Genomic DNA, 14,670 nt, shown 5'->3' with positions numbered 1-14,670 from the left:
AACTGTACACAAAAATCTCGGTTCGGTACGTACCTTGGTTTTGAGGTCACGGTTTGGTTCATTTTCGGTACAGTAAAAAAACAAAATGCTAAATATAAATGTGCTAGTTGTTTATTACACACTTTTGTGCTTTCAACAATAGGAACATTAGCCTATACAAAGCTAGAATTCTGCTCAAAAAGTAGCGGGTATTTAAAGATAATCCAACAACAATTTGCCTTTCAGACCCCGCGTATTGTAAAGTAAAGTAAGTAAAGTAGTCCTGTGCTAAAGAGAAAAGCAATCCCAATGACAAAGATTTTAACATGTATTTTACAAATGAAATGCCTCAATGAAACTTTTTTTTCTGATGAACGCTTTTCAAAAGCTTTATTGGTGGATTTTCTCAAGTTAAAGCGCCACACAGAAATTAAGAAATTTAATTATGTAAGCAGGATGTGTGTATTATTCTTATTATTTAATTACAGGTGTTTTAGCTCATTTGCATTTATTTTATTTAAATGGGCTACTATTTATTTTATTATGTGTTTATATTTTACAAATGTGATGTAGTATTCATTTATATTGTATATTTTATGGTGTATAACTTAAGTTCCTATGTGCATATTAGTTCCTACTTTTTTTGTTGTGGTAGGAGGGTTTTGTATTGAACACGGGGCCGTGTTGGTTATTATTATAGCAGGGAAGACAGCAGTAAATCAACAAAGACAAGTTAACTGTGCCCCGATCTACCACTCAAGAGATCTGATGGACTCAAAAAGTAGGTGACGATTGCATTTTAGTTTGAAAATCGACCGGATCCACCATATTATTACACGAGTGACTTCCGGCCCGATCCTAGCTAGTAGTATTGGCGCAGTCTCGCGTCAAATAATAAACTCTGCCGTTCTTTTCGCGTGCGTCGCGTTGAGCTGCTTCTGGGACGCATCTTACACACGGCCGCACTACGACTGGTGTGCATTGGCAGATCGACTCTAACGTCCGCGTTTCACTGCGTTCTTGCGGCGGCCACGTTGTCGCGCCGTTGACGTTTCTGGACTGTCCTCACGTGTTGGTCCTCATTATAGTAGAGAAGACGAAGTAAATATAATCTACACAAAGAAACTGTAACCCGATCGACTCACAGCCTCGTAAGTAATATATTACGTCAGAAACTCGTTCGGTACGCATCCGTTCCGAACCGACTACCACGTACCGAAACGGTTCAATACTATTACATGTACCGTTACACCCTTAATATTCATTATTCAAAATGTCTGTCATTTTTAGCTTAGAATCATTAATTAATGTCTAATATTTTGTTAAAAAAAAAAAAAATAACGACTTAAAAAAATTATTCACTCGCATATTTTAAACTTTTAAACAAATTACGTCACAATAAAAAAAAAAATGGTGTCAGTAAAAATGTAACGGATATCTCATAACTATCGCTTAATTGTTTGGGTTTTTTTTGTTACTGTCGCATTTTCTCCGATATGATAGACGATAAATAATCAATCCAAAAAACATTTTTTAAAAAATGTTTAAAAGTGTAAATCCCGGTACATGACAAACAAAATCTCGACCACTCCGTGATGTCTGCGATTTCTGCATCGCGACCCTTGTTATATTACCATGTTTCACCCATAAAATCCCCCCAAAAATCCAGCTGTGGCCATTCACAGCTGTGTCTTAAAATTCAGTGATACATGCTACATAGAGTTTTGGGATCTAAACAAGGTAATTACACGATAATATCTTGTTAAAGTCATGGCATCTTTAATTCTGCTCTCGCGTGCTGTCACCTCCAGTTAGGGTTTTGCAGTTTAATTTTTTTTTTTTTTTCAAAAATGCATTCCCGTCCAAATGTTTTTTCCCCCAGAAAATTGAGATTTTAAGCTTTGAAATGATGTATCACACATGCATAACTGACAATTTTAAAATTTGGCCAAATTGGGGGTCAGGGCGGAACTTCGAGTCACTTAAGTGTTTTCCGCCATATTCATTTGAAATTGTTGGAAAACTTATTTATTTTTGGACTAAAACTTTTATATTTTACAGACAAAAACATTTTGAGCAATTGTCGACTAAAACTAGATTAAATATGTATGAGATTTCGTTGACTAAAACTAGACGAAGACAAACACATTTTGAAATGACTAAAATACGACAAGGAGTATTGACTAGGTATGACTAGGTATCTTTTTCCAAAAGACTAAGACAAAACATAAAAAAGCTGCCCAAAACAACACTGCTGCAACCTTATTCTATCTCTAAATTTCAGGGTTGCTGTAACATTAGACATTTTGCAATTCCCAGACCAATACGAGTTCCTGATCTCCTAGGAATGACTCACTCTGACGGTCAACTTCAGCCTTGGCGAACATTTCGGGGTCGACTGTCATTCCATCCAAGCAGATTGAAAGGTCTCCCACAAAATCCGTCTGGTCTCGGTCTGTACACAGCTGGATGGTCTGGACCACGTCAGTGACTAGATAGGGGTCACCAAGAAAGTACAAATTGGGCAGGGATGCCAAATATTAGAGATTAGGGGTCAGCAACTTTTAACACTCAAAGAGCTATTTTGACCCAATTTCCACACAAAAGACGTCACTGGGAGCCGCACACACATATTGACATTTGAAATGATTGCATCAGGTCGACTATATATTTTTGTTTATATATTCTGTGGTGCATGTTTGATTTAACAAATGAATTTAGCCTCCATTTAGTGGGCAGAATAGCCAAAGACTTGTGGTTACATCTTCAGCGTTGCAAAAGTGACTTTACATACGTAGTTGGTGAATTCATGACCTGTGAGAGTGAACTACGTAAAGTCACCGTTGCTACTCGGATGGTGTACTCTAAAGTCTTTGCACCAGTGAATGGCCCAAAGACTTGTGGATAAGCCTTCAAGTGACAACCGTGACTTTACCTATTTGATGAATTCATGACGTGCTCCAGTGTTCTGTTAACAAACGCTCAAAACACTGATCCTAACTTGATTTGCCTAAAAAAGGGAAATTAAGCTTTTTAGTTTAATCTCGCAAGCGCCAGAATACATTTGAAGCCAATATTCATTTAATTTAAAACTATGCTGTATCAAAGAGGTGCATGCGACTTCGGCACCGTGGGTTGCTGAACTCTGTTATAGACCCTACCCACCGACGTCACAAAATCACGTGATCGCTGTATTGTTCCGCCCCCTTGTCCGTCATTTTGTGTCTGTATTATCAATGGTCTCAATTGATCGAGCAATTTATAATGCATTTCATGGAAGACCCGGTCCTTTCGGATGCCGTAAACTCACTGGATGCGTTGCATAAAAGGCGTTATGTGGAAAAGCTTCAGTTTATCCATTCGCCAGATCCATATTTGATGCCTAAATCGATGTTTTTCGACGCGCTATCTTCGACGTCTTTGCCTGACATCTGCTAGCTACCCTGATATTTACAACTATCTTGTCCACACAAAATCAGCCTATTCTCACGAAAGTTTGAAAAACTTTAAGAGCTTGGAGGCTTATAAATACTTCGTTGCTGGTTGGGTGAAACAGGTCCTCGTCCACGAAAATTCGGCAGGAATCTATCTTGTGCTTGGAAAGGTGAGTTACGAAATTTTCAATTCAAAACCTTTTGTTCTTGCTAACATCCACTGTCAAGTCTAATGTATTTCATGTCATTTGTCAATGGAGCTAGGGCTTTTAATGTTTATACGGTTTAGCGATAGCACTCTCACTACATACATACGTGTATGTTGTCGGCGATTAGCCTAGCAATGATCTTAATTGTGGTAGTCAGCCCAAAACCCTCTAAATATACATTAAATGCATCTTACCAGATATAAAATGACTACTACATAATCTGTGGTAATCGTTTGGAGCCCAGTTTTCTCGTCGAATTGCAGCAGCCCATCTCGCTCTCCTCTCCGGGGTCTCGGAATCCGGTAGAACTTCAAGTCTCTCCGTCTATCTTCTCTGTTATTGCAACCGACCGCCACACACGCCTTCACCATTTTGATTATTAATGTTAACGAGCAGAAAAACACGCTGTAAATAGGAGGAATGTACGTAGCCGTAACAGGTAAACACGATGTGTTGACGGACAATTGGGCGACACCAGTCAGGAGAGCGGAGTTGTGACGTCACGTGGGTAGGGTCTATAGATTATGATTAAACTCCTAAACTCCATCTTCACCTCAACCATCCAAAAAGTACATATATGACTGTGGAAGGCAATAACACTCACGCTTCATGTTGTTGGACTTAAGCGTGGCGCTGATGTCCAATTTAGTCATGCCAAGCAGGATGTCCGACTTAAGGGTTTGGTGGCTCCACACTCGAAACACCAGTTTGCTGAAGGGAGTCACGATCCTGTCCAAAACAACAAAAAAAACTCTCAGCTACCTTTCATAAATTATTTTTTAAATCAGACTCTTCGCCTAGATTCTACACAGAAATCTGATCAACTTCAGCACTCTCCGTTACGACCTTAGGAGAACAGTTATTAGTAGTGCTGTCAAATTTATCGCGTTAACGGGCGGTAATTATTTTTTAAAATTAATCACGTTAAAATATTTGACGTAATTAACGCATGCACGGAATGACCGGTTCATGCGTTGCCTCAAACAGTTTACAATGACGCCGTTTTATCACATTGACAGCGAAAAGACAGAGAAATGCGAGTGGACACAGGCGTTCATTGGACCGTGCCTTTTATTGGCTTAAGCTTTGGCAACTCTTTAATAACTAATATAGGTATTGTGGCGAACGACGTGGGGAAGAATGACAGGAGACGATCTTTTCCTTATCACGCTTAATTTAACACAACGCAGAACATACTGTATCTCATTTGCAGCCACCACTGACAGTCATGGTTGCCCAACTTCCCATGATGCATTTGGGCAGAACAGTTAAGTCGCTACAGTATCATTTAGTGAAAGCACAACAAAAATAATATTCCTATTTCTCACAGGAGACGATCTTTTTCTTAACACGCTTAATTGAACACAACGCAGAACATACTGTATACCATTTGCAGCCATCACTGACAGTCATGGTTGCCCAACTTCCCATCATGCATTTGGGCGGAACAGTTAAGTTGCTATAGTATCATTTAGTGAAAGCACAACAAAAATAATATTCCATTCTCTCAAAAAAATAATGTTCACAAAAAGAAAAGCACTCAATGCAAAGAGAACTGGGACTCCCAATCAAAATAGCTATGCAAAATACACATAATTCTTACTCAGACTTTGCTTTGGCTAGATCTCTAATTGATTTAAAACCCGCCATTGACACCTTGTGGTGTATTTCAATCACTACCATACGCAGTTAAAGACACTGTGGAAGAACGGCAGGTGACGTCCCGCTCGGCAACGTCAACAATGGCGAGCTATTGGTTTATTTTTTTATTGAAAATTTTACAAATTTTATTAAAACGAAAACATTAAGAGGGGGTTTTAATATAAAATTACTATAACTTGTACTCAAATTTATCTTTTAAGAAGTCTTTCTATCCGTGGATCCCTTTAACAGAAAGAATGTTAATAATGTTAATGCCATCTTGTGGATTTATTGTTATAATAAACAAATATAGTACTTATGTACAGTATGTTGAATGTTTATGTTTGTCTTGTGTCTTATCTTTCCATTCCAACAATAATTTACAGAAAAATATGGCGTATATTAGAGATGGTTTGAATTGCGATCAATTACGATTAATAAATTTTTAAGCTGTGATTAACTCGAATGAAAATTTTAATCGTTTCACAGCCCTAGTTATTAGGGCTGTACGATATTGGAAAAAGCTGACATTGCAACTTTTGGGGGGTTTGCGATATATTGCGATATTAAAACCAGAAAAATTTTCACCAGATGACTTGAATAGCTCCGTTTGGGAAGACTTTGGTTGACTAACAATGACCACATTGTAATCTATAATAGTGTTTAATCTAGGGCTGCAGCTATCGATTATTTTAGTACTCGATTAATCGATAAACTAGTTAGTTCGAATAATCGAGTAATCGAATAAGGAACATAAAAATAGAAAATATTTGACCTGAGCCTCAAACGGTATAAAAAACATAAATAAATGAGGATATACGTACAACAAAAGGACGATTGGCTAACTTACATAGCAAAGGTCCGCTAGTTTAAATGCTATAAAATGTCGTTTTCTTTTTTTTTTTTTTTTTTTTTAAACAATGCTCTTTACAAATAGTTCAAACACATATTCCCACAAAAAAACGGCTAAATATACCTTTAAATTAAATTACAAATGCATTAAAAAAACATTAGCTCAAACAAAAAGCTTATGTTGGTCTTAACAGGGAGCAGCTGGATTCAGCAATGTGAAATGAGGCAGACTAGAGGGGGGTGTATCCACCCATATCAATAAAACTAAATGCAAACACTTTCAAAACAAACCACTACAATGCCACTTTAATTAAACGAATACTCGAGGCAGCAAAATTTAATTCGAATATTTTTTTCTCTAATCGAATACTTGAGTTAATCGATTATTCGTTGCAGCACTAGTTTAATCCAGGTTAAGGGGGTTCATCTGTGAAATATGAAGACTGCTGTATAGAAAAGGGATCCAGGAGGACGTCTCTGCACATTTGCTGCTTTTATAGAGCAAAACAAAAGTTTCCTTGTTTAAAAAATAATAATAATTGCACATCCTGCGATGGAACTAGTGCTACAATGATTAATCAATTAACTCGAGTATTCGATCAGAAAAAAAGATTCGAATTAAATTTTGCTGCTTTAAGTATTCGTTTAATTAAAGTGTCGTTGTAATGGTGTATTTTGAAAGGGTTTGCATTTAGTTTTATTGATTTGGGTGGATACACTGCTCTGTAGTCTGCCTCATTTCACATGGCTGAATCCAGCTGCTCCATGTTAAGACCAACATAATTTTTTCTAGTGCATTCGTAATTTAGATTATTGGTATATTTAGCCATTTTTTTAGGTTTAGGGTTTTTTTGGGGGGAATATGTGTCTGAACCATTTGTTAAGAGCATTGGGGAAAAAAAAAGAAAAGAAAAGAAAAAAAACGTTAACGTTTTATAGCATTTAAGCTAGCGGATTTTTGCTATGGAAGTTAGCCATTGTTCTTTTGTTGTACATATATCCTTGTTTATTTAATATTTTATACCGTTTGAGGCTCAGCTCAGGTATTTAATTTTTCATGTTCCTTATCAGATTACTCGATTATTCGAACTAACTAGTTCATCGATTAATCGACTACTAAAATAAGTGATAGCTGCAGCCCTTGTTTCAACAATTTTCGTCGAAAAGAAAGACATTGATTGACTGAAAATGGTTCAATATTAGATGAAATGTCTAATATGCATGTATATTTATAATTGCTCTCGACCTAAAAAAAAGTTTTATCCGATTACTCGATTAATCGATACAATTTTCAGTCGAATACTCGATTACTAAAATATTCGATAGCTGCAGCCCTAGATGGAACTATTGTTCAAACAATATATTGTGCAGGCCTAACAGTTATCTTTTTTTTGTAATCCTGAATAATGTGACCTCAGAAGCTCATTTATCGCAATTCAGAGCTCACAATTCATCAAAAGTGTTATATCATAGTGAAGGCCACACTTTCAAATATGCATTTTGCAAGTAAAGAGCACTTGTTAGTCTCCAGTCCACCATCCATTCGCTTGTGTAAGCAGCAAAACCTTTGTGTTGTTCTGAAAGCAGACAATGCCAATGAGAAACTATTTAGGGTGCTGACATAAGCAAGCAAACGGCTCACGTTGTCATAATCCCCTACATTTTGTACAGAAAAAGGATTTTCAAACCCCATTGTTGCACGAAGGTGATTATTCACAGCCAATCAAAGGCGACTTCTATGACCACAATGTGGTTGCTAACCCCACGCCCCCATGAAAATAGTGCAATAAGTGCGCTGGCACGTGTTAAGAGTCAATAATGCAGCAAAATTCAGTGATGATGGTACTTTTTTTTAAAATACAACCTGTGATGTTTTTCGCGCAAGTGAATGTTTGACATCTACATTAGCTTCCATGTGGTAGTCAATTATGATCAATGAGTTTCGTTAAATTTAATTAAAATTGAATTAAAAAAAAATACCCATCACCCACCTCATTGGGTGATAATATAAACAGTATTTAAAGCATTTTTTGTATTTCTTCTAGGAGTGGGAACCTCTTGGTACCTCACGATACGATATGCGATACAAAGCTCACGATAACGATGATCTGACGATACAACGATTATCGATACATTGGTCAGGAAATCATTCTAGGATATGTTACAAGCAACTAACAGAAAAACACAATTTTCTTCCTTCGGCTGTGTGTTTATCACTAGTAGACGTCCAATCTAGAGCTGAAACGAATACTCGAGCAACTCGAGTAACTCGAGTTTAAAAACTGATCCGAGTAATTTTTTTCACCTCGAGTAATCGTTTATTTTGACAGCTCTAAGCATCACGTTTTGCTCGGACTACTTTTAATGCGGGACAACGCGCTGATGCCACGTGCGTAGAGGAAGAAGCAAAAAAAAAAAAAAACTTACTGCACCAGACAGCCGCTACAAACGACGCCGACGTTGCTAAATACTAGCCCGCACATGCTACGTTAGTTGCAGGTAGCGTCTGATGAGTCTCATAGAGATCACATGTATGTTAAACTAGAGGCAAAATGACAGACTAGGCCGCTTCTGGGCAGCGTTAGCAAACAGCCGCCATCTTAAAGCAGTAGAGCGCTAAGCGCTAATAAAGAGCGCTAAGCGCTAATAAATAAGATTAGCGTTACTGTCACTACTAGCTCACGTAACGTTAGCCCTGCGGAGGGCTAGGTTTCTATTAATTAAGACCACTTTCGATGCGTGGCTAACGTGTCTTACATACAGGCTTTAACATAACAGCGTTGTGGAGTGATGAGGGAGTCAAATAAAAACTCAATAATGCTAACTATCAATTTTAGCTCAGTAGTCATTGCTGGATAAAAGACCAAGTAGCACTAGTCCCTAATGTGCTCCAATACAGCCTGTATCATACATTTATTTTGAACACCGCAAAAACTCAAAATCCTATCAGGACTTACAGTTTAGACTCACTTAAAACTTAACTAGAACTTAAAAATGGCTTGACACAAATAGAAATTCAATTGAAAAACGTGGGGAAAAATCCTTTTAAGTGATGTGTGCTATCAAGCGTAAAGGCATTTTTAGGTGTGTGTGTATATATATATATATATATATATATATATATATATATACTTTTTCAAAATAAGATCTAAAGGTTTTTTGAGTGAAAGCAGTGATTTAGTCTTTTTTTTTACTCTAGTTACACCTGAGATGCAATTGTTGGCTGTTTTCAACAATATACATAAAAAATAAAGACATTGAATGACTGAAAATGATGAAACGTCTTGTTTTCTCATGTATATTTATAATTGCTCTTCACCTAAAAATATATTTGTTTTATCCGATTACTCGATTAATCGATAGAATTTTCAGTCGATTACTCGATTACTAAAATATTCGATAGCTGCAGCCCTAGTCCAATCCATTAGAACTGGGAGGGTGGCGGCAAATGAACATTCGTTCATTGGCTGCCATCCCTCCCACTTCAAACTGATTGAACGTCTATGGCCGTCAGTGGCAGCCAATGCCAGGCAATGAGTAATTTTGGGCCATTTAAAGTCATTTGCCTGTTGATTTTCAGTTACTTCCTGTTGATTTTGGGGTATTTTATGGGTCACTTGCTGTTTATTTTTCATGACAGAACAGGAAGTGACCTGGGAATCATCCAAATGAATAGGCAGTGACTCAAACTAGACAGGAAATTACCTGTAAATTAAGCTTGAGAACGATAAACCGATACGACTGGATATCCGGTTTTACTGGTGAGAAATACAGCTGTATCGATAGTAAAGTTACTAGAGACATTGGAACATAACAGTTACTCCAGTAGGCATGTCTGAAAGCGTGAGCCTGTCCGACTACTGCGAGGGAGTGTTAAAGTACAGTATATAAGAACACAGAAAAAGAGACTAACATCACAATGACTAATATATGGGTGAAATATTCCGCGATGCTGAGAAAGTGACTGTGTTTTCAGCACAGCAATGTCAGGCATCAAGTCAGACTAAATCTGTGATCCTCCTTCATCAACTTACACCGTAAGAGGCTGCTTCCATTTGGGGCTGTGGGTGTTGCTGCATTTCTCCGTTTTCTTGGACTGGCCATCAACATTAACTTCTACATAAAGACCAGGACCAAACCAGTTCTTCTTGTTTTCTTTCAGTTTTGCTGATAGCACTGAAAAAGAAGGCACAAGGAAGCACAGAAGATATTAGTCAAATGATAATTATGTCACCAAGAAACCGGTAAAGCAGAAGGATTGTTGGCCTCTTGTATTTAAATTAAACCCTAATCAGGTCTGGATTATACCACTTGGCAGGAGCTCCACTGACACATGCATAATGACATATTAGAGACATTTTTACAGACTCGTTTTGTATTGTACTATGAGAGCAGCGACAATGGCGCACGTCAAAGTAACTCACAGGGTTTCCCCTACATATTAGAGACTGTGGAGCACCGCCACACCAAAATAAAAGCCGCCAGGCCTTGCAAAACAGTTTTTTTTTGTTTTTTTTTAATACACCGTTTCAAACTAGCGGTAGCTAAGTGTGAAGGGTTCAGCGGCAACTAGAGCTGGGAATCTTTGGGAACCTAATGATTCGATTACGATTCAGAGGCTCCGATTCGATCATAAAACGATTATTGATGCACACCGCTCCTTTTTTTTTTTTTTTTTTTTTTTTAAATGTTTTGTACATTAGTTCCAAAATTGTTCAAAAATACTCTCAGGCTAAACCAAACTACTATTTCAGTATCAAGTTAACATTAGTAAACAAATATACAAAAATAACAGTAAATAAAAAAAACTCCAGTCCCCATTCTGTATTCATTTCAATTTAAAATAAATATATAAAATATATAAAAATAAATTCAATTAATTTAATGTTGTGAATCAACCGTTAAAGTTGTTAAAATTGTTCCCGTTATTCCATAATTTCCCTTTTGTCTAATTTCGACATGTGAAAGTTTTAAAACTCTTTTATAGATAGATTCAAGTCAATATTTTATCGATTTAGGAGTATTTTAGATAAAAAGTTAATTAGGTTCGCTTGGAAGGTTCGCTACAACAGCCTTGCAGGGAAGTGTACTGCTTTAAGATGGCGGCCGTTTACTAACGGCCGCATCTAGCTTTTTGTAGATGTGCTGCTAACGCTACCGAATCTATAGTGCATCTTGTCCTATATAAATGATATCTCCCGTAACATTATGTGGATGTACTTTGTAGCAGCTATTCGGCAGCAGTCAGGTATGTTGTTGTGCTTTTTTTTTTTTATCTCGTGGCATGAGTTGAGCTAGAGCGGTGAGTTGAGTATTGGCATTACCCGGGGGGCTGGGTAATGAGAAGCATGATGTTTAGCTACTCTCGCTCCGTTCCTCATTGAGTCCCGAAGACCGCGCGACGCGCTGAGTGTGTTGTACTTCCGCTTTACTTGGCATATTTCAATAATCGGAATTTGGATGTTTGTGAATCGTTCTCGAATCTTCCACAGCCGAATCGGGAATAATCTAAGAATCAGAAATTTTGCACACCTCTAGCGGCAACCTATTCATTGTTTATTGTAATGTCCGTAACTAGACGCGGCCCCCTTAAGAGAAGATCAGACTGGGGAGCTGTGACGTGGAGGGAAGCGAGTATGAAGAATGGGAGAACGGGCAAGATAGCGAGAGATAGCGGTCGCATGTTGAGGCAAGCTGCTGTTCTTTTGTTATTGTTTTTCATTATTGTTGCCACAATGAAGTAAGTAAGCCAATACCGACTCCCCTCCTTCTTTCCCCCATCCGGGGCATTAGAGTATTTTGGATCTGACTTTTCGGGGAAAGTGAGCGTTAGACGGCTGCCTGTGACAGAACGGCAAGTTTGAATTTATTTGTGCCGAGAGGCGGGGCCCAAAAAGCGCCGCTGCGCTAACGTCAACAACGTATCCAATAGCCGAGGGGCAGGCGTACAAATATTTGTGCTATCAGGCTGTTTCGGTGGACAGATATATGCAATCACGGTTGACGAAACCTTAATAAATGCGATTTTTTTCAAGTTTCGCGAGTCTGGGAAAGTCGAAAAATGACTCTCATACCTCTCCTTGCTAAGCTAAATGGTACTTCGATGAGCGTTTTTGTGGAAATGTAGTTCACGAACAACCAAAAAAAAACTATTTACCTTCTCAACGAAACTAGTACAACTCTTTGCACGGCAATTAGAATTCCCCCTACTCCTTGAAATGGGTCCGTTAACAGAAGGACTATTATTGTTGTGGTAATGTAGTACATATTAGGGCCAAATAAAAGGAAAAATAAGGAATATGAGATGTAAGTTGTACTATTGCTACGAGAAAAAAAAAAAAAGAATATTACGTAGGGTAATGTAGCTTTAATCATCTATACATTATACGTACGTACGCTGAGAGCTACGACATTAGCCTGGCTAATGTAATATTTCAAATAGATCTTTGTTATGGTTCTTCTTGGGGGAAATAATGTGAAAAAAAATCTCATTTGTCATAAAATGACACAATTGGCACGACTAGACATGTGCCGGTTACTGGTTTCAAGGTTTACCGTGGCATTGAAACGGCACGGTATCAAAACTACGAAAATTTTTCGTCGTACCGTAGTACGGTATTAGCTATTTTTCATGTCCCAAAAATGCCGCGAGAAATGGAGCAGGAGCGCTCAACACTTCCCCTCGGGTTGTTGCTATGTTCGTCAGTGACGGTACTCTGTGCTATAGACTAGAGGTCACACAATGGCAGAAGGGTGAGCTTTTTCCTCTGTCAAAAAAAACAAAAATCGCTTGTATGGGAGTATTTTCGCTACTGAAAAGAAGCATACGGCCATGGATTAGACGAGGAAGGCAAGGCTTGCTTGCGGAGGGTGGCTGCAAAGGGGGGCGGCACCTCAAACTTGATTTCACATTTACGTGATCATCATCCCTCACTTCATACAAAATTGAAGGTAAGTAAATGCTGTCATTTACATTTCCCACCAGCAACAAGAGTTTTCTCCAGCGTGTTTAGTGATAGTTAAACAAATACTTTGACGTCACGTAACTAGCTTGTTAACAAGGCAGATAAAGTGGCTATTTAGCATGTCAAGACGGCTAACCGGGTTCCTCTCTACCATTGGCCAACTTTCCTAAAGTCTTCTGCGCTAGGGTAATTTCCAGCAGTCCCGGATTGTGCGGGACAACCCGGATTATAGGAAGTTCCGATTGGTTCCCTCGCCAGCGGCTGTACCAATCGGAACTTCCTATAATGTGGGCTATTGCGGACAATACAAGACTGTTGGCAACCTTAATTCTTTCGCCACTGTAAACATCTGTTCAAAATAACATTTTGATAATACAGCTTGTGTTTTTTTTTCTCTCTCTGGTGACTTTCTGTGTTGAGAGGGTGTGTATAATGTGCAAATATAATAATAATAATAATGCATTTTATTTTAAACGCACTTTACATTTGGAAAACAAATCTCAAAGTGCACATTGGCAAAAAAAGAAAATAATAATAAATAAAATGAAAAAGACTAAGAATAAGAGAGTAAGAGCAAAACAGACACAAGCACAGATAAAATCAGACACCAATCAGAAAAAAGTAAGGCAGTCAATTAAAATGAGCTAAAATAAGCTTTTTTAAAAAGGTGAGTCTTTAGTCCTTTTTTAAATGCATCCACCGTCTGCGGGGCTCTAAGGTGGTCTGGGAGGGCGTTCCACAGACGGGGAGCAGCAGCTGTAAAGGCCCTTTCGCCCACAGTCTTGAGCCGAGTCCTGGGCGGGAGTAGACGGTGCTGTTGGCCTGACCAAGTTCTGGCTGAAGTATGTGATGTGAGGAGTTCGGTGAGGTATCTGGGGGCTACACCGTGTAGACAGTGATGGGTGTGAAGGAGGATTTTGAATTCAATACGGAGGTGAACAGGGAGCCAGTGGAGGGTGCGGAGGATGGGGGTGATGTGCTCATGTTTACGCACCCTCATCAGGACCCTGGCAGCGCTGTTTTGGACATACTGAAGCCTTTGTAGGCTCTTGCCAGGGATCCCGATGATACGATATATGATACGAGTCACACTCTTGCTTTCCATTAATATTCAACTAAGTAACTATCAATATTAGTAGTGGACACATCCTCTCACCTCATCGCTCCAACCCTAACCCAGAAAAGGTGAACATGCTCACATTCCTGCATCATAACTTTGACTGAGTGAGAAACATGGAGAAAATGAGTAGGTCTCTAAAATGTTGAAGTGCCTGCAAAATATATGTATATAGTTTTTAAATTTTATTTAGAAGTGTTTACTTTTTTATGGAAAATAATAATTTTTGTTCTTGTTCCAAATAATGTTGAGCTACTTGAGATGTGGCTGCAGGCTGAAGTTCTCGTTATGTTAAATAACAAAATTTTTTTTTGAAATTATTTTTTGTTATTTTATTTATTTTAACATTATAGTCATGTTGATGGCCTAATTTGCAAATATATTCAGAAAAATAAAATTCCGTTCAATGGAAAAAAGTTTTGTTTTTTTTTTGCATCTCAAAATAACACATTTTAGAGCTATATCTGCAATAC

General features: G+C 38.1%; 1 protein-coding gene across 1 annotated transcript in view; it reads right to left on the bottom strand.

Moving 5' to 3' along the window:
* itchb (itchy E3 ubiquitin protein ligase b) overlaps positions 1-14,670 on the bottom strand; it is a 59,504-nt gene that overhangs the window by 39,379 nt on the left and 5,455 nt on the right. Inside the window, exons 3-5 of the mRNA XM_057829058.1 lie at positions 10,150-10,291; positions 4,227-4,351; positions 2,336-2,470 (exon numbers count right to left, since the gene is read on the bottom strand). Coding sequence (XP_057685041.1) covers positions 2,336-2,470; positions 4,227-4,351; positions 10,150-10,291 — 402 coding nt within the window. The remainder of the gene's footprint in view (positions 1-2,335; positions 2,471-4,226; positions 4,352-10,149; positions 10,292-14,670) is intronic.

The sequence above is a fragment of the Corythoichthys intestinalis genome, chromosome 2 (assembly GCF_030265065.1).
Source record: "Corythoichthys intestinalis isolate RoL2023-P3 chromosome 2, ASM3026506v1, whole genome shotgun sequence".
NCBI lineage: Eukaryota > Metazoa > Chordata > Actinopteri > Syngnathiformes > Syngnathidae > Corythoichthys > Corythoichthys intestinalis.
The sequence above is the reverse complement of the archived record's forward strand: the minus strand, read 5'-3'. Positions and strand labels throughout refer to the sequence as shown.